Here is an 18,120-nt window from a genome sequence, read left to right as displayed (position 1 = left end):
CTGAATCTTGATAGGATGTTCTGCTCAGCTAAGAGTAGATGGAATGAGATTATATAATGAAAGATTAGAGGAACAAAATTATATATTTCAAAATTGACTAGTCGACTAATCGGTTTTATGGGATCTCTGGTTTCAGTTCACCTGACCCCGATCATATATGCACATGGTGTAAGAAGCTCAAAAAACAATACACGTGCTTTCGGTCTTAAAGTGAAAGCAGATTAAATAAACCTGCTGCTGTCAAAGAAAAAAAATATCACTCACTGCTCTTGACTGAATGACTTTTGCAACTTTAAGAATTAATCTATATTTAATTCACAAAGTGACGACTATGCAGTGTTATTTTACATAAAATTATACAATTTCTGTACCTAAAAACTCCTTTTAGACCTACAGTACATGAAAAGTCTGAAATGCACTGTTTATTTCATTTGTGTCTTTGTTCTACTATATTTAATTTTCTGCTATTGCGTGTAATTTTTCTACATTATAATGTATTATTATAGTTTTTGTTGTTTCCTGTTGAGGATTTACACTATTTTACACATTGCACATTTAAGCACAGAAGCCTGAAAGACGTTCTTGCTGTTGTCATTTCATAAGATTACTGATCTCATGTGTTACTTAATTTATTTTTATTTTTTTAACTGTAGGCCTATTTGTTGTTGTGAATGTCCCAATTGAGGTACAGGAAGTGGAAATTTCAGATGAATGTTCATTATTCTGGTTGCATTTGTGAGTTATCAAAAATGTATATGATTGTTTAAAATAGTACATAATATTGATATATCATATCATAATATTAAATCGATTGATATACTCCATAATCAAATCATTTTGAAGTTTTATCAAATATTTTTGAGGTATCGGCAAATATTGCATTGCTGCGAGTGAGAATATCATATCGTATCATGACATTTACACCCCTACTGCACATACAGATCTTATTCCTATAAAGATTCAGCAATGTCTAATAACACTCTGACATGCCACCACTAATCCAGAAAGAGTTGCTGTCTCATGTTTTCAACCATACAGCATTTTTTATTTGTATGCATTTGTAAACATTTACACAATCACTTAAGTATTGGATTAAAGTTTATACAGTCCAGATTTAAGTGCTGATAGCGGTTATCAAAAATGGAGTAAATAACCTTTTGGACGTTATTTTTTATATATATTGTAGTATTTACAGTTATAGATAATAGGTAACTAGTTGGTCCACTCAGTTCTAATCATAGATCAATAGTCAATTATTTTGATCTTTTGATGAGCTAGTTTTTAGAAGGATCTTTACAGCTGTCTTTAAACATAGACATATGCAATAATCTCCAATTACTTACCAATCTTGTCAATGATAAAATAATAAATACATAAAAGTTGAACTTAGGGCAGCACAATTTATGTGAAGTTATTTATTCAATTTATGTGAAGGAATTTATGTAGGAGTTGAAATCACGATTTGACAGAAGCTGCGATTGTCATGCATATCTTTCAGTGAAGCACGGTTCTGTGATCAACAGTAAAACTCCATCCGAAGGCCTGAGGGTGCTCTTGTGCTGAAAATCCAAATACACCCCGAAGAAGCAATCCAGGAAAAGCATTTAGCAGTAGCTGGATAAACAGAAGATTTAACTGCTTTCCTTGATTCAAAGTGACTAATAAACACACGATTATGACTATATATGGGTCATCTGAGTTCTTCCTTTTATAATTTTATATTAAAATATATCTATAATGCAATACCGTTATTACTGCTTAAAATATGAAATATGTTGCGTGCCTTATTCTGTGTAAGAAGCCACATCATCTCACAGAAGGATTTATTTCAAACACCTGACTGACGTTACGAAGTCAGTTTGGAGTAAAAATATGTTCTTAAATGTGGTATTTTCACATGCTTTCAGATGGAGCAGTATTTACTACACTGAGCCGTAGTGTCAGTGTAATAAATGCTGCTCCATCTGAAAGCACATGATGATGATTGACTGCTGATTACAGAACCGCCTTTATTAACTAAAAGCACATGACAATCGCATTTTACATATATACAATTTTTTTTTTTTCAAATAAGAAAAAAAACTATACTACTAGTCACTCTCACAAATTGATTAGGCATTCAATCCTAACAAAATGCTCATTCTTAGCTTGTGTGCCTGCCACCTCAAATTTGCGATGAACAAATTTGACTACATCAGAGTACACTAGGTGGCTCTTACTAGACAGTTGCTGAAAGAACTGGCTCAAAATGCATGAATTAAACCTATAGGCCGAGTTTTTTGGTCAAGTCTGACTCAATGGTCATGGTCTGCACATGTGTCCTGCACACAAGTCAGTCCATGTGAGATTTTGTTACAGTGTATACGTCATCATGCAACAAAAAATCCTGAGCTCCAGGACCGTTTGCCTGAGGCTGTGGATTTCTGGTAATAACGTTATAAATAACATTCAGTTTCTTGCACAGACTGATTGTTTCACTTCATTTATCATCAGGGGTCGTAAGTATTAATTTTGTGTTTCCTATTAAGACTTTTTAACTCTTAAAGTGATGGAACCTGCTGACTTGCATATTATGAATAACCAGGGACCATGCTTTCAGCTAAAAATCATCTTTAGCGTACTGTGTAGAAAGAAAGCCTAAGAGTGAGTAAATGAACAGAAAATGTTCTATGAATTATTAGAATGAACTAGTGAATAAAAAGTAATAAACAGCTATTTGCTTTAACACATATGCTTTATTTGACTGTTTCAGTATAACAATTACTAAGTTGCTAGAAATACATAAGGGTGACGTAGTTGAGTGATGACGTAAAAAAACAAAAAACCTTGGAACCATTTTGTTTTAACGGGTTCGGTGAAATGAACCATCCAAGAGAACATGTTCACGGAAAAGTGAACACACACAAAAACACCCACATCCATACATAATCCAATGATTTAAAGCTTATAAACTTCATAAATGGCAGTAGCCCACTGTGCTGGCATTTACAAGAATAAAATCCAAAATCCACTTTAGAAGTCCTTAAAATCCCCACCCACCTTCACACTGGATTTACCAGGAGTCTGCTGTCAGTCAGAGCGCCGGGTTTATATACAGAAGAAACGAGAGGTGAGGAACAAGCAAACCATCCTATTAACCATGATGACCAAGAAACAGTAATAATTTGTGACTTATTGGAGTCATCTGATATTGTGTACCACCACGACTCGCGTCTGTCAAAGAGATCATTCTTTCACTTCTAATGAATAGCGGAACTCTGTTATTTCAAATGCACATGTAGCCTACACGCAAAAGTCCCTGGGATGCTTTTCAGACCACATAACATGGCCATGCAGTGTAGGGACAGCTCGGTCTCTGGGGAACACGTCTTACTGCATCACGATGCATTGTCCCTGCAATCTTTACATACTGTAATTGTGGACTGCTCATAGCAAATCACCGCACAGCAGCAATTATGGTGCACAGCAGCAAACCTGCATTCAATCTAAACTCTGGTCAATATGATGAGGCAGCTGAAACTGCAACCACAACTGCCATTACAGTCCAAACAGATGAAGACTTCTACATTCTGTCGAGCTCGTATTATAAGAACAGGAGCTGAGAGCAAGTACGTAGAGGGATGCTCAATTATGTATAAAGAAAAGTGTCTAAAAGATGGACCAGCCTGAGTCCTAGTGACAGCATCTATCAATCGTAATGGAGACCAGCCTACTTCACAGGCTGTGGGATACTGGACTGTAGGATGCCATAACACGTCATCCAGGATTCTAATTAATCCAACTAACTAATGCAACATGCAATGTATTGCCCAGGTTAGAAGCTGATGAACAGATGGATGAAATGCGCCATAGAGGAACTGATGATAGATTTGAGATGATGATGGGAGGTGTAGGTATGTCGATTAGAGGTGGAAGCGACACTACACCTGCTCAAGTTATTCAGCTTCATGTATTAAACAAGGCCATCAGTTCAATTACGTAAGCATAACTATAGTACGAATGAATATTTTCTGCACAGTTAAGCACTGAAATGAAGAAAGGCAAGATGGAATGAGATTTAAAGCAGGCATCGAAAAGCAAACCGCTTCTTGTGCACTGACCACAGCGTCTATTAAAGCTCAGTTCTGAAATTGAATGAAGGAGAGATGCACGAGATCTTTCCGATAAATGACAAGCAACGATGAATTCCCGCCGCCAGCGCGCGCCAGATGTTAGCAACGCTTCATTGGAGCTGCGCGAAATCACCAGTAACGTACTCACCGCAAAACCGCCGAAATGCAAATTATTTGCGGAGACCGATAAATCCATTTGTAAGAGAATCACTGGATGACATTCTTGCCGAAGGTGTTTTCACGCGATGAACGGGCGGCTCCGGCTGGGTCTCACGCGCTTCCATGGGCAAGAGGGTCAGAGCGCGTGACGTAGACGTTTCACATAGAGAGACGCTGTTTCAGGGCATTTAAAAATGTGTGGCCATGTAGTCGAACAGGAGTTGATTCAAAAATATGGAATTCCCATCGAAGTACGTGAAAAAGACGGTCCCAGAGCGAAAACAACAGCCCTTAAATGGTCACACGAATGAACATCTGCTTGTAGTGCGCATAAACGCCCACAAATTGGTTACTTTAATTTGCTCGAAATATTTGTTTAGTCTTCTTTGGGTCGGATTTAAAAGTACGTGGGTTCACCAAAGTCCACATAACTTTGGGGAAGACTAGCCGGCGCATCATGAATATTTTGTGTGATAATAAAAACACGACTTTCTAAAACCTTTTTCGAAGCAAACATTAGCTAACATTGCCATCGTGTGGATAACAGGGCATCTCCCATTGGGAGTGATCTAACTGCTTCTGTCAGATGATAAAACCATTTACTGCCCGATCAAATTATATTATATTATATAAAGATTTATCTGTATAAAACATCTTTATCTGGCCTCGCATTTAGTTTATTTAATTAATACAAATGGCAGTCCAGAAAAAAAAGACATAATTCCCACACATTACGTAATAACAAAGGTGCTGGGTAAGCATAATACCCGTTCTGCCAGCACCAAAGCTTTTTGAGCTCAGTTCAGGACTCCTTCTGCTTTACCCATCAGGTGTTTGGACCTCATCTTTTAACTTAAAGGAGACCCTCTTCTCATGTTCTGCCAACTAGTCACACACACTGATTCTTGGACCTGTTCGAAGCCAGAAGACCAGTAACAAGTCCAATTTTCAGAACTGTTATGAGAACCTGTGGGATATTGTTTTTTGTTTTTTTTTTGTCAGTCAAACTGTTCATACTTTGTATTCCAAGTCCATCTAAATCTATCCAAAAGGGCATTCTAGTGTTACACGCACAAATATGTGTGCCATGCACTGATATCAATTCAAAATAATTACCAAAAATGCCACAAGGTTATATAGAAACAGTATTGTATTGCATTGCAGTACAACCTTTTCAGCTTCTAAGAATGCAGATGTATTTAGGATGCATTTAGCAGATGTTGATGTGACCTGCAGCAGACTAACTGCAGAGCCTAAAATTTAAATGCCCAAGTCAAGGGAAATATTATGTTTGAGGAGGACTGTCATCAGTAACTCTCCAGTGCTGGGTCGACTCGACCTGGGACTGAACCTGAAGCCTTTATATAAGTTTGATTATCACCACTTCAGCTTGTTTTAATTTTTAAAATGAAACATCTTGAGGTCAGACAGTTCTGTTTCTCATCCGCTCTGGACTTTGGTTTCTTCTTAAGGAGAGTTATACTTCACTTATTATCTTATTTCAAACATATACTACTGGGGTCTGTTTCAGGGGTCAGCAAGATTTTTGTATTTTTGATTGACTATTATATCCTCTTAATATCTTTTCATTATTATTTAGCATTAAAATGTTTGATAATTTTGTACACCTTTTTTTTTTTTTTTTGATTAGCATTTTTGATTGAAGAATCTGTAAAGATAACCATGCATTCAACCTTTGAAACTTGCCTTTGAAACAATGACTAAAACAAAGTATTTTATGCACATGCAAATTTATTCAGTTATCATTAATACATGTGAACTGACAGCAAGTGTAAACATTGTTTTCAGAAGGAAGAAACATTCAAATTAAACAGCATAGAACACCAAAAACAACTGAATCTGTGATTATTATTTACGATCACATCAATACTAACAACAGACATTCACAATCGCGAACTCCCCGAACCCCCTTCCGGTTCTCAAATCCCTACCAATGGCATCTGCGTCATTCATTTTAAGGTAACCTTCTTGTGTGCTCATCATGCACTCAACTAGATAACTACTGGACCATAAGAACACCCCCAAAGTGTTCAAACCAGATCCTTACAGACATGGAGTGTGTAATAAAGAGTTTGCAGCTTACACATTTTGTCATATCCATTGACAATGTGAGGTGAGAAACAGCTGGTTTGCACTTTACAAATATCCTTTCCTTCTAGGGGTACAGATATCTAAATGTGTTTTTGCATAAAGCAGATAGCGGGTGACTGATGCAGAGGAGCTAGTGGATACGAGAGAACAACAATTCATGAAGAAGGGTTTTTGGGGACATCATCTTTATTCCAGTTCATCCTCTGGTGCAATGGTGCTGGTCTGCTCAGAGGTAATGCCTAAAATATTAAACACAAACAAGTTAGTTTTGCAATTATATAAATAAAATGCAAAATTCAAACCAATCATGATGTTATAATAAAAAACATGAAGTCTCACTTGAAGCATCATCATCGAGAGATTTATTCTCTTCCTCAACATAACCAAAACTTAAAAGTTTGGACATGTTCACTGGAGCTGTCGCCTTCTTATCATGGGAACTGTAGAAACAATTATCAAATACTTACATATACTGAAAACATTTCAAAAGTTTTAATAATTGTTTTTATTGTGGATCTGAAAAAAAAAAAAGAGGCTAAATATTTAAAAAGAAACATACATCTTCTTGAACTTGTTGGCTTCTGCAATCTCGGTTTGGCTTAGGGAGAGTTTCTGCATCTCCGATGTTGCATGGCTGGCATCCTGTTTAAGGAAATACAATGTTTTATAACTTTAGGAGTAAACTAAATTATTCACAGTTTCATATAATGGTATGAAATGCTACGAACGAAACCTTCTTCGCATGTGATTAATTCAAAATTCACAATCGATTTCCATTCAGCAATAAAAAAGGAAATTTGCAAACACATAGGAACAAAACATCATTCATAAAAAGAAAGATGATAAGCATGAAGGCAGAATAATAAATGACTAATAATGCAATAAGATGATTCAATTTCCTGTTTTTACAATGAACGTCATAGGACATGAAGTGAGAACCACAGATCTAATGTTACACAGCCACAGCACAGTCATTTGAGTCAGCGTTCTAAAAGAACCAGTTCTTTATAGTTCAAATATGACAAACTGGTTTTTACATTTGAAAGTCTTTGTTCACTAACATTAGTACTTAACAGTATCTGCTTTCATAGTATGCAACCCTAACTTAACTACAACAAATTATTTTAAATTGTAGGGTATTTTGTCTTTACAACTAAACTGTCAAACTAAGCTGTGCATACGTCTTTAATAATAATAATTCAACAGCTATACAATACCTGAAAATCAATGACAAAAAAGAACTGAACTTAAGTAGGGGAGATAATGAAACACATACCTGAACATAAAGACGAAATCAAATCAGTAACTATGACAACAAGGATTGGAAAACATTGCAAAACAGAGTCCATGCGGTGTGACATAAATAGCCATGCAGCAAACAATTTTATCAAATGTGTACAATAAAAAGTCTCAATGAAAACACAGAAGATGTCTTGCTAAATTCCTATATGTTGTCCTATGAGAGAACATGGTTTGACATATCTTTATGTCGACCAGTCAAAAAAAAAAAAAAGCAGAATCACAATGATGGAAAACAAAAACGACAGCATGCAGCTTGGAGTTTTTTCTCAAATTATTCAAATGAAGAAGATTTCTTCGCTATTATGGTTTTGTAGGTGCATGGCAAAAAAAGGCAACTTAAAGACTGTTTGTAATATGATGGCAGGAGGAAGTATGGGAGGTTTAAGAATGGTCTGTGCTAGTCCAGTCACCTTTTTACCAGCATCCCAGGCTGAACAGTTATCAGTTCCAAATGGGGCCTCCAGGTGTTGTAAGACCCCTTTAGACTTGCTGATTCCATCAGGGGTAGTAGCATTACTTCCGCTGTAAGCATAAGATCACATGATTGAACCCCAGTTTCACACCACCACACCGGATGGATGGGGCACACCCCTTTGTCTCAACACAACCCTATAATTTTACTGAGAGAAGAATATAGGTCCTCCATGTCACCCTATATGGACCAGGTTGAACTGCCTGAATATGTCATGCTAGATTTAGAAAGCCTTAAAAGAATAAAAAAAAAATCTACTATCCTAAATCATCCAAGCCTTGTAGATGAGTTTGTTTCTTCAGAGATTTGGAGAAATTTAGCATTATATCACTTGCTCGCCAATGGATCCTTGAAGTGAATGGGTGCCATCAGAATGAGAGTTCAAACACAATAATACACAAGTAATCCACACGACTACAGTTCATCAATTAAACGATTAGCTCACTTCCAGAATAAAAAAAATCCTGATAATTTACTCACCCCATGTCATCCAAGATGTTCATGTCTTTCTGATAAAGAAATTAAGGTTTTTGAGGAAAACATTCCAGGATTTTTCCCCATTTAGTGGACCTCAATCGGACCGCATGGGTTGAAGGTCCAAACTGCAGTTTCAATGCAGCTTCAAAGGGCTCTACACGATCCCAGCCTAGGAAATGATCTGTCATTTTCAAAAAAAAAAAAAAATACAAATACAAATTTCTATACTTTTTACCACAATTGCTTGTCTTGCACTAGCTCCGCGATGCACATCTGCAAATTCACACATTACGTAATCAAGTTGGAATGGTCATCCGTTTAAATTATATTAAGCTTTAAAGTTCTGCATAATTAAGGGCGTGGCCACTTGAGTGACAGGTGGATTGCCGCTGCTGTCCCACTTCTTTTCTTATTTTCCATTATCTGGGTGTGACACGCTGGCAAGATGGCGACTGTCGACTCCGCCCACTCTAGGCTTCAAAAAAAGCACTCTTCAAATACCTACGGGTGACATCACAGACACTACTTTGTGACTGGAGAAAGAAAGACATGAACATCTTAGATGACATGGGGGGGGTTTTCTGGAAGTGAACTAATCCTTTAATATCTTGTTAAGAGAAAAGCTGTGTTTTAATTCATTACAAATCCATCATTAGGAAGTTTTATCTTTAAACCCCTGCTTTTAGCCAAAAAAGCAAAAAAAAAGTCTATAATCCTTATTAACACTTTCTTAAAGGAAAAATTACATACCATGTTGTCCTCTCACATCAAAATCAGTTTTGAACTGTTTTTGCTTGTAATTGGAGCATGAGCTGTGCATATTTCTCTCCTGATTTAGAGGAGATTACTTTTTTAATTGGATAAAGCAACAGTAATGGACAGAGGACTCATCTGAATGATTAATTTATTTATTAAAAACATACAGCTTTTTGCTTCACAAGATGTTAATTGATGGACTGGTGTTGTGTGGATTACTGATGCTGTTTGAACTCTCATTCTGACGGCACCCATTCACTGCAGAGGATCCATTGCTGAACAAGTTATGTCATTCTAAATTTCTGCGAATCTGTTCTGATGAAGACACAAACTCAACTACAACTTTGATAGCCAGTGGGTGAGTACATTTTTGTTTTTTGGGTAAACAATTCCTTAATTGACACATTCATAATGGCTTGTAGCCAAACAATTTGTACTGAATTGAGATATCTTCTAATCTATCTAGGATCGTTCTTTAAATCAAAATGTTGTATTTCCGAGGCTTTTGGCTCCATTTATTATTTCTGTACAAAACAACTCCATGCCGGCTGACAAATTCTCACCTCTCTTGATCATCAGCTGTGTCAGAGAACCAACTAGCGGGTTTGTAGCAACAGTAAGGTCTAGCTTCCACAGGGTCATCATGCCTCAACAAACCTATGTCAGAATTGAAAGATAATCATGGGTGTGTTTAAAAGGAATCAAATCTACTGTGGTTATTTGAACTATTCCTTTAAAATGTTCTATTGTTTATCAGTTAGCTTGCGAGTCAACTTGGTCACCTAGTAACAAAAGCAGCATCAGGATCCCAAGCATCATCTACAAGCTGATTTTGTGTTTTGTAATTCAGTTTTGTGTAAAAATCTCCTAACTATTGGTCATTTTATTTAACAATAAGTCACTAAATACTGTGCACAGTTTAGGTAAGGTTTTGTGATAATTTCTCACAATCACTTTGTATAATATCCTGAACATTTTTGCAGTAATGGTAAATATATACTTCACTTTTAACATATTGTAAATCTTGGCAAAGTTGATGATAAAAATGAAAATAATACATTCTATGCAAGTGTGACACAATTACCCTTCTGTCCTCCTTGTTTTGCAAGTTTAACATAATCCGAGTCGGAGGCCTGAATTCCTACACGTCTTCCTTTCGTTTTTTCCTCAGGAGTGATGTCGGCAGATGCAGATAAGCCTGGAATCTGTGACGAGGGCCCAGCAGCTCCATTTGAATTAGCAATGTTAGCTGTCCTAACACCTACAATCAAATTATAATACTTGTACTGTCATTTGCCTTAATCAGAAATGCTTTTGGAAAACACCATTCATGTATTATGTGACAGCAATGTAGGCATAAATTGATGTGCAAAAAAGATTCAACATAATGGTTTTCCCAGGAGGGCCGTTACCAGGTTTTGTTCGTCGATAATTAGGTTCGGCAGCCATGACTGGGTGTCTTAGTGGTCAGTGATGGTTTGATAGCGCTGAAATTGCAGAAAGAGAAAGTTAATGCTTAGCATTTGTACCAAATAGAAGGTCAGTCGAACTATTGTCCTTAAATGCGCGCTTAAAAATCCAGTTAAACCAGCTCGGCAGCCGTGTATAGTGCTAACTTAGCAAAGCTAATACATGCTGCCATTACTGATTACGTTTTAAAACACTGTGGTTATATTAGCTATCTCACAAAATGTTTCTTTTTTTATCATTTAGCTCGCGAACCAACCCGGTCGCCTAGTAACAAAAGCAGCATCAGGACCACAAGCATCATCTGTACAAGACACGCCATTTATCAGCGCACATTTAAAAAAATAGATCACAGCCTTTACAGTTAAACAAAACAAAATTGGGAGCAAAATTAATATAATAAATTGCATAGTTGGTGACATACCAGAGGCTACAAAAGGATGTTGGAGAGACAAAGCTTACGTCGTGTAAATCAGCGCGCAGAAGGGGCAAGGGGGGACGCCTAGATGCTTCTTCTTCTTCTTCTTCATCAGAGAGAGCTGCGCACTGAACCGGGAGACGCCTTGCCTGCCACCTACTGGATAGAAGCGGGGAAACACACCTCCACACGGGGCAAGGACACACACGTTTCAGGGGATGGGCCTACATAAAGCAAGGGCATACATAGCTTTTCTATGGGGCAAAGTGTAGCATATGAAACCTTATTTTCAAATTGCCAACAGAAAATAAAGCACGAAGATTCAATACCCATTCTCCCAAACTAAAGCATTGATTAACCTTAATGTTAATTTTAAAATGTAATAATACTTTATATGTTAACATTTGTATCCGAGCCAGCACAAATAAAAATGAACAGTTTAATTTTTACTAACTAACCTTAACTGTATGATGTTTCTCCCCACAGTCTACATAATGTCTTTTTAACCTGTTAACCTGACCCCTCATTATGGGACTTACAGCTCAAAGTGTTCAACCTAACTCATAATTGTAACAGTTTCCTACTTCAGTGTGTTACAAACATAATTTTGGTGTCTTTGGAAAGAACACCATTTGGGCTTTACTTTTCATCAGCAAGATTTGATGATGCTCAAAAATATTAAAAGTTATAGACACTGAAGTGCCTTGAATTTTTTATTTACCACACTTAAATATTTTTTGATTTGATTTAAAAATACATTAAATCAGTCCTGGAGCAATCTACAAAAAAAAAGTAATGGGTTGAAACTCACATGTCTCATGAGTTTCTATTTCAAATCTGAATGAGATATCATGAAAAATGAGACCCCTGCAAATATTTTTATGAGACTATATATCTTTATTTATTTATTTATTTTGAAGGAAGTTTAAATCTGTGGCTGTGAATTCATTTGTTCAGTTGAATTAAGTTGTTTATGTTTAAATCTGTTGTATAAATACATTTAAATATGTTGTTGAGCTTGATCAGTTCTTTATTACTATTTTAATGCATGAAGACATTTAGACCCATTTATTTGCCCTATTTAAAGGCAGTGAATTCATTATTTAAGCTAAATAAAGTTATAAGCTAGCCTGTTCATCTTCATCTAAATAGGCCATAGGATGCATTTTCTGCTTGTAAATTAATAAATTGGGCAAAATAATTAATGAATAAATCGAAATGTACATTAACAACTTCATTCTGCGAAAAGTGAACGCAAAATATATGCGTCCATAGGCTATTAATATAGATGTAGTTTTTGTTGTTGTTTTAGAGGCGAGTTTAAGCACCTTTGACAGACTTACAGTAAAATCTAAAGTTTGTGAAGCCCAGGGGACTTTACTGAGGTCACATGACATCCGTTCAGAGGCGTGTGTAAAAGCCGAAGGAGCGACGTTCTCAGCAGCAGAGATGTCAGCATACAGTCTGAAGATGACAGCATCTCTTCAATACATAAGAAAACTGCTGGGGAAAAGCAGCTGTGCGACAAGCAACCTGCTGAACACTGGACACAAAACACAGAAGAACACTAATGATCATAAAACAATCAGGAACAAAGATAAAAGAAATGTAAGTGACTAGTCATTTTAAAAAGTTGATTTCTGACTTTCTTTGTTATGCTGGATCTTGGGTAGGATTTGATATTTCTCTAGCATTTGATATCTAATATCTATACAAACAATATATTAACCTAGCGACTTATGTTTATGATTAACAAATTGGACTGTTATTTTTATAGGTTGTGCAATCCCAAGACAAAACGACAGAGCAGTATATAAGGTAAAAAAAAAATAGTTACTGATTTGAATTATAAGTTTGTCGACTCACATATGCAACATTAGAGTTGGTCTGACTCTGTGTCTCTTGCATGGTTAACAGGAAAAGTGTTGTTTTAAGAAGAAAAGAAAATGAAACTTTTGGGTTTGACATCCAGGTAACCACCCTCTCTCTCTTCTCATACTCTTCTTATAATTTTCTCTCTATTCATTCAAGCTGTCTAAAGGCTTATTATCTGTCAGGGGGTAATTGAATTTTGGATGATGAATTGATTGGGTCTTTACTCCCTGTCCACAGAAAGGCAGTGTTGAGAGAAGCATCAGTGCTGAGCAGGATTTGTGCTCATGTGTGTGTTGGGTGAAGGAGGACAGTCTTGCAGAGAGTAGTGGGTTATTGACCGGTGAGTTATCAAGATACCTGCTCATTTCTGTCACGCACCAGTGTCATTCACACTTTCTCATTATTCAAATCTCTTCGTCTCTCTCACCTCAGGTGATGTTATTATAACAGTCAACAGTGTGTGCATTGCTGGATCCACTCTTCAGCAGATCAACGAGCTGGTTCAAAAATCCTCCATCTTAATGTAAGTTGATATGTTAAAATGTTATAAACATGAACGTACAGTTAAACACTAGTCTAAAGGGAAAATAATGTAAGATGCTGCATTGTTTCCCTGAATTATTTTACATTATGCTGTGTAAAAATAGTTGTGAATTACAAAAAAATCGACATATTTAAATTATTACTATTATTATAAATAAATATACTTCTATTAATTTATTTTTAGCATTTTTTAAACAAGAAACATGTAATCTGTTTATTTATGGTTAAAAATATGTTTACAGAAGTTGTGTCTTGTGTGTGAAGCATCACATTTCATTATATTTTATTGACACTTTTTTTTATTGTACTGCACTATTTTTTACAATATTACACAATACTACAAATACTAGCCTATACAAATATTGTCTTAGCAAAGTAGTTTTATTGTTATTAAGCTCTGTGAATCAGTCCTAACCCTACATTTCTCTTGTGTTGACTGAAGGTTGGAGGTTATCAGAGGTGCTACAGAAAAGCAGAGGCAATTGCTTCGGAAGCTTTATCTCCTGCAGGTGATTTTTTTCAAAATATTGAAAACTTCTTAATAACATCCGTCCTATTTTATACCATAATAGTGTATTTTTATACTGTCTTGCTTAACTTGTGCATCAGTGGTTATTTACGGTAATGATGTTGTATTGGGTAACTGTGTGAATTGTGAATAAAACTGGTTTCCTCATTGTTAACCGGGTTTTTTTTCTTTCTGTGTGTTTCCCCCTCACCTTTACACCACACTACAGCAACAGTTTACAGAGAAATGCGAAGAGCTTCAGACACTCATCACAGAGGAAGTGCGTCTGACAAGAGGTGTGTGTTCATGTGTGAGAGTAAGACAGAGAGATGTGGTTATCAACTACCACAATAGAAACACATCATTTCCCATAAAGCCACACTTTGATATCATGATGCCAGCAAAAGCATCTGTGTGTGTGTGTGTGGGCGTCATGTGTGCTTACATGGAGAAATTCGGCTTTTACGGGAAGATACTTTACTGACAATTCTTGATACTGTTCTGATATGAAACTTCAGCACAAATACCATCTAAAAATGTTTTGTCAGTTCATGTAAAATATGTCTTGACAGCAATTGGACTGGTTTATTCAAGCACAATATATATTTGGTGATGCCTTAAAAGAACAATCATTGGTTTCCCATTTTTCTGTAGTGTTAAGAACATTTTAATCATCTAAAGGATCTTTTATGCCATGGAAAGGTTCCATGGATGTTAAAGGTCCTCCATGGAACCTTATAACAATAAAGAACCTTTATTTTTTTAAGAGTATGCATCAACAGAAACGTTTAGGGGATCTTACAGAACTTACAGGAATTACATATGTTAAAAAGTATTACATAGAATAGCATAATACTTTATAATGAATAATAATTTGTGATAAATAGTAGAAAAATAGCTCTAATAAATATTTTCAGTTGAACCATTGTTATTCATTTCAGTTATCTACTATTATGTCCACACAAACACTTAAGTGCAAGTAAATTTAAATCAATCTGTTTCTCTGTTTTCAGGTGCCATTGAAAACATCCAGAAGCCTTATACTCTTCCTACAGGATCTTCTGCTTCCACTTTCAGTCCAATCAAACAGACTGAATCATGAATCATGAATCACTGAACATCATGTTTTGAATTAGTCTAAATATTGATGTACAATATAAGATTTAACTATTTATTTCAATCATACTGCATTTTGTGTTATCCGTACTGTATTTGTGTATTTTGCACTATTAAGCAGTCATTTTTATTGTCATTTTATTTAATTTGATCTAATATATTTTGTCTACATGTTTTTTGTGTATTTATATACAAAGTGCACTAATATTTATTCATTTTATATTCATAATATTTATATAATGCTTCTTTAATAAACTTTTATAACAAATGAAGTTTTGCTGCTGTCTTGCTGAATGTGGTTTGCATAAGTCGCTTTGTCTGCTGTTTACGTAGGTTTCCCAGATATCATCTCAGTCAGTGGTAAAACAGCAGATGCATTTCTCATTCAGCACACCGATCTTAAGCATGGCAGGAAATGACACGTCATTTATTGTACATCAAGTATCAGAGACAAACCCGGTCATTCTCATCACTTTTATAAGACTTGACTGACAGTAAAAAATTGATGCTTCATTCTGCGTACGACCCCTCGGACACCTTATTTTTATTTTCTTAAAAGTAGAATATCTTTACAGTGAGTGTTGAATGGTGAGCATACAAAGCTCAACCAAACTGATGTAAACCCAAGTAAGATTTTGCTAATTTCTTAGATAACCCACACAATTTTTATAGATTTTTTTTATACAGTTTAAATTGACTAAATGCAATATACTTAAAACTTAACTTTGCCACTTTTCGACACACTTAAGTATGAACATATATATTTTATATGTCATTTCATAATTACTTCTGATTTATTGGAATATGGTTAAAGTGTATTTTACTGAATGTACCAACAAGCGTTTATAGTAAAACAAAATACATACATTTAATGGCATTTCTATTAAAACGTGTTTGGTATGTATTTAAATATTTGTAATTAATGAAAATGTATTACTTTAAATGTCATTATAATGGAGTGCTTTACATGTGGTTTCATATCTTATTAGGCAAGGCATTAAAAGTAAGTGAGCTCTTTAAAGCACAACAAAAGATCATTTTAATTTATTAATTTGCACTTTTTAAAAGGGCACTTTACTGTGTTGAGAAACATGAAAGTGTTCTCTCTGAGTACATTTATATGGCCTTTTATTTCAATAACATAATTTTATCTGCAAGCACAGTTTTTAAAACATATTTTTAGGATTTAAAGTGCACTACAAGAGTACATTCAGTACAATTACCTCTAAGCACACTTCTTTTTCATGAGGGAACAGTGAAAAAAAAAAAGTGACACCCCCTTCCCATAAAGGCTGACTATTTGACACCTCCAAAAGATGTTGGACTGTGAAAATATAATATGCACATGACAGAAAGCCTGTTATTCTTGTGTCTAGGAAGTCTAGGAAAACAAAAATTTGCATTAGAGCAACACAGAGACTCAAATCTTCGAAATATTTGAACATCCTCATAAAGAAACTCAAAATAGAGAGTGCCAGTTTTTGAACTGAATATCCATTGAACCCATTAATCCCACCATCCCATGCTCACTCCCCGAATTAGAACCCAAACCACACTGTTCTCCAAACAATGGGGATGAAATTCTCATCAACTTTGCCACTGGGAATGAGAATGAGGCTGCGTCACCCAATGCCAGTAGATTCCACCGAGTCGTGAAGGAAGGGACACAGACACAGACACAGCTACAAGAGACTACTTCTGAGCATTCTTCTCCTTCAAGCTTTGCTATCCTTCCCAAACCACAGGAACCGGAGTCAGACCTTCTGACAGCGTGCCAGAGAGCCAACACGAACAAGGTAAGACACATTATTGAGTGAGTAAAATGAGGTTTTGTACTAGCAATGTAATCTCCTCCATAGACTGGTCACATTAACTTTTCACATTCAGGTGGTTTGGTTTACTTTTCAATGTGCATAAGTCATTTTATGTTGAGGAAAATCTAATTTTGGTAAGAAAAATTACATAACCATAAAGAGGACAGCAATGATACCTTCAAAAACTAATTTGAAAGATCTCTAGACATGGTTACTTGGACAGATATTCTCATTTTCTGTATTTATACAGCGGGATGGCACAATTGGTCATTTCTTACATGTTACGTAAGGCCTCTCATTGTTGAAACATACAGGAAGAGTTGTGCACTTGCTGTTCTCATTCCAGCAGTTGGTCACATTGTTTAGTCAACTCAAATTAAAATTCCTCAAAACAACTTTGCATCTTTTGCCAAGTTTCATCCTATCCTTTTGAGGCTTCACAAAAAGCAATTTCCTAATTTGGACATGACAAACCATTGTGTTGATCAGAGGCATAGACATTGACTGTCATCTGAATACTGATGACATATATCATATATACATTTTTTTTAATTATCATTTAAATACAGAATCCAATTATTAGAATGATTCTTGTCCGCTTGGTTTGAACATCTGTTGGTTTTGGGGTAAATGGACTGGAACTCAAACTGAAGAACTGTATCTCTTTTACTTTATAAATTTACAACAACTGCTGCAATCACAGGACAGGAAGTGACATCAATGGAGCAGAACGACAAGGGCACATTGGAAACTGAGAAACAGCAAATGAACGGTCAAACAGAAGAAGCAACCCAAAAGACTAGCACACCTGAAGAGCCGGCTAATGAAAGTGAGAAGAATTCAGATAAAGAGGATCAAGAAATGAGTGAGAACAATGCAGAAAAGAATGAAGAAGAAATAAGTGTGAATAATAGAGAGCAGAATGAAGAGGAAGAAGAGGATGAATTGGCTGATGGTTTCCAGTCTTCGGTCGAGATGTCAATCCGGCA

General features: G+C 35.8%; 3 protein-coding genes across 5 annotated transcripts in view; 1 reads left to right on the top strand and 2 right to left on the bottom strand.

Moving 5' to 3' along the window:
• The window catches only part of LOC113050811 (plakophilin-4), a 33,346-nt gene extending 28,636 nt beyond the window's left edge, over positions 1-4,710 (bottom strand). For both annotated transcript variants that reach the window (XM_026214128.1, XM_026214129.1), the window contains exon 1: positions 4,261-4,710. The gene's annotated coding sequence lies outside the window, so the exon portion shown is untranslated. The remainder of the gene's footprint in view (positions 1-4,260) is intronic.
• Positions 4,711-6,003: 1,293 nt separating this feature from the next.
• Positions 6,004-11,464, bottom strand: LOC113050809 (uncharacterized protein C7orf57-like). 2 transcript variants are annotated; one of them, XM_026214126.1, is made up of 8 exons: positions 11,320-11,464; positions 10,803-10,877; positions 10,475-10,651; positions 9,954-10,047; positions 8,096-8,207; positions 6,943-7,025; positions 6,723-6,823; positions 6,004-6,622 (listed from the first exon to the last, which is right to left on the bottom strand). In XM_026214126.1, the coding sequence occupies exons 2-8, from the start codon at positions 10,837-10,839 to the stop codon at positions 6,570-6,572; spliced, it is 657 nt and encodes a 218-aa protein (XP_026069911.1). In that variant the 5' UTR covers positions 10,840-10,877; positions 11,320-11,464; the 3' UTR covers positions 6,004-6,569. The 2 variants fall into 2 exon arrangements, with proteins under 2 accessions (XP_026069911.1, XP_026069909.1); XM_026214124.1 differs by having other exon boundaries at positions 11,282-11,443.
• Positions 11,465-12,732: 1,268 nt separating this feature from the next.
• LOC113050810 (cytohesin-interacting protein-like) lies at positions 12,733-15,452 on the top strand. The gene is made up of 8 exons (XM_026214127.1): positions 12,733-12,883; positions 13,053-13,093; positions 13,193-13,247; positions 13,388-13,490; positions 13,583-13,673; positions 14,136-14,202; positions 14,431-14,497; positions 15,215-15,452. Exons 1-8 carry the CDS (start codon positions 12,746-12,748, stop codon positions 15,301-15,303), a joined length of 651 nt encoding a protein of 216 aa, XP_026069912.1. The 5' UTR covers positions 12,733-12,745; the 3' UTR covers positions 15,304-15,452.
• The last annotated feature ends 2,668 nt before the right edge of the window (positions 15,453-18,120 follow it).

The sequence above is a fragment of the Carassius auratus genome, chromosome 31 (genome assembly GCF_003368295.1).
Source record: "Carassius auratus strain Wakin chromosome 31, ASM336829v1, whole genome shotgun sequence".
Classification (NCBI taxonomy): domain Eukaryota; kingdom Metazoa; phylum Chordata; class Actinopteri; order Cypriniformes; family Cyprinidae; genus Carassius; species Carassius auratus.
Note: the sequence above shows the minus strand (reverse complement) of the source record. Positions and strands in the feature narration are given on the sequence as shown.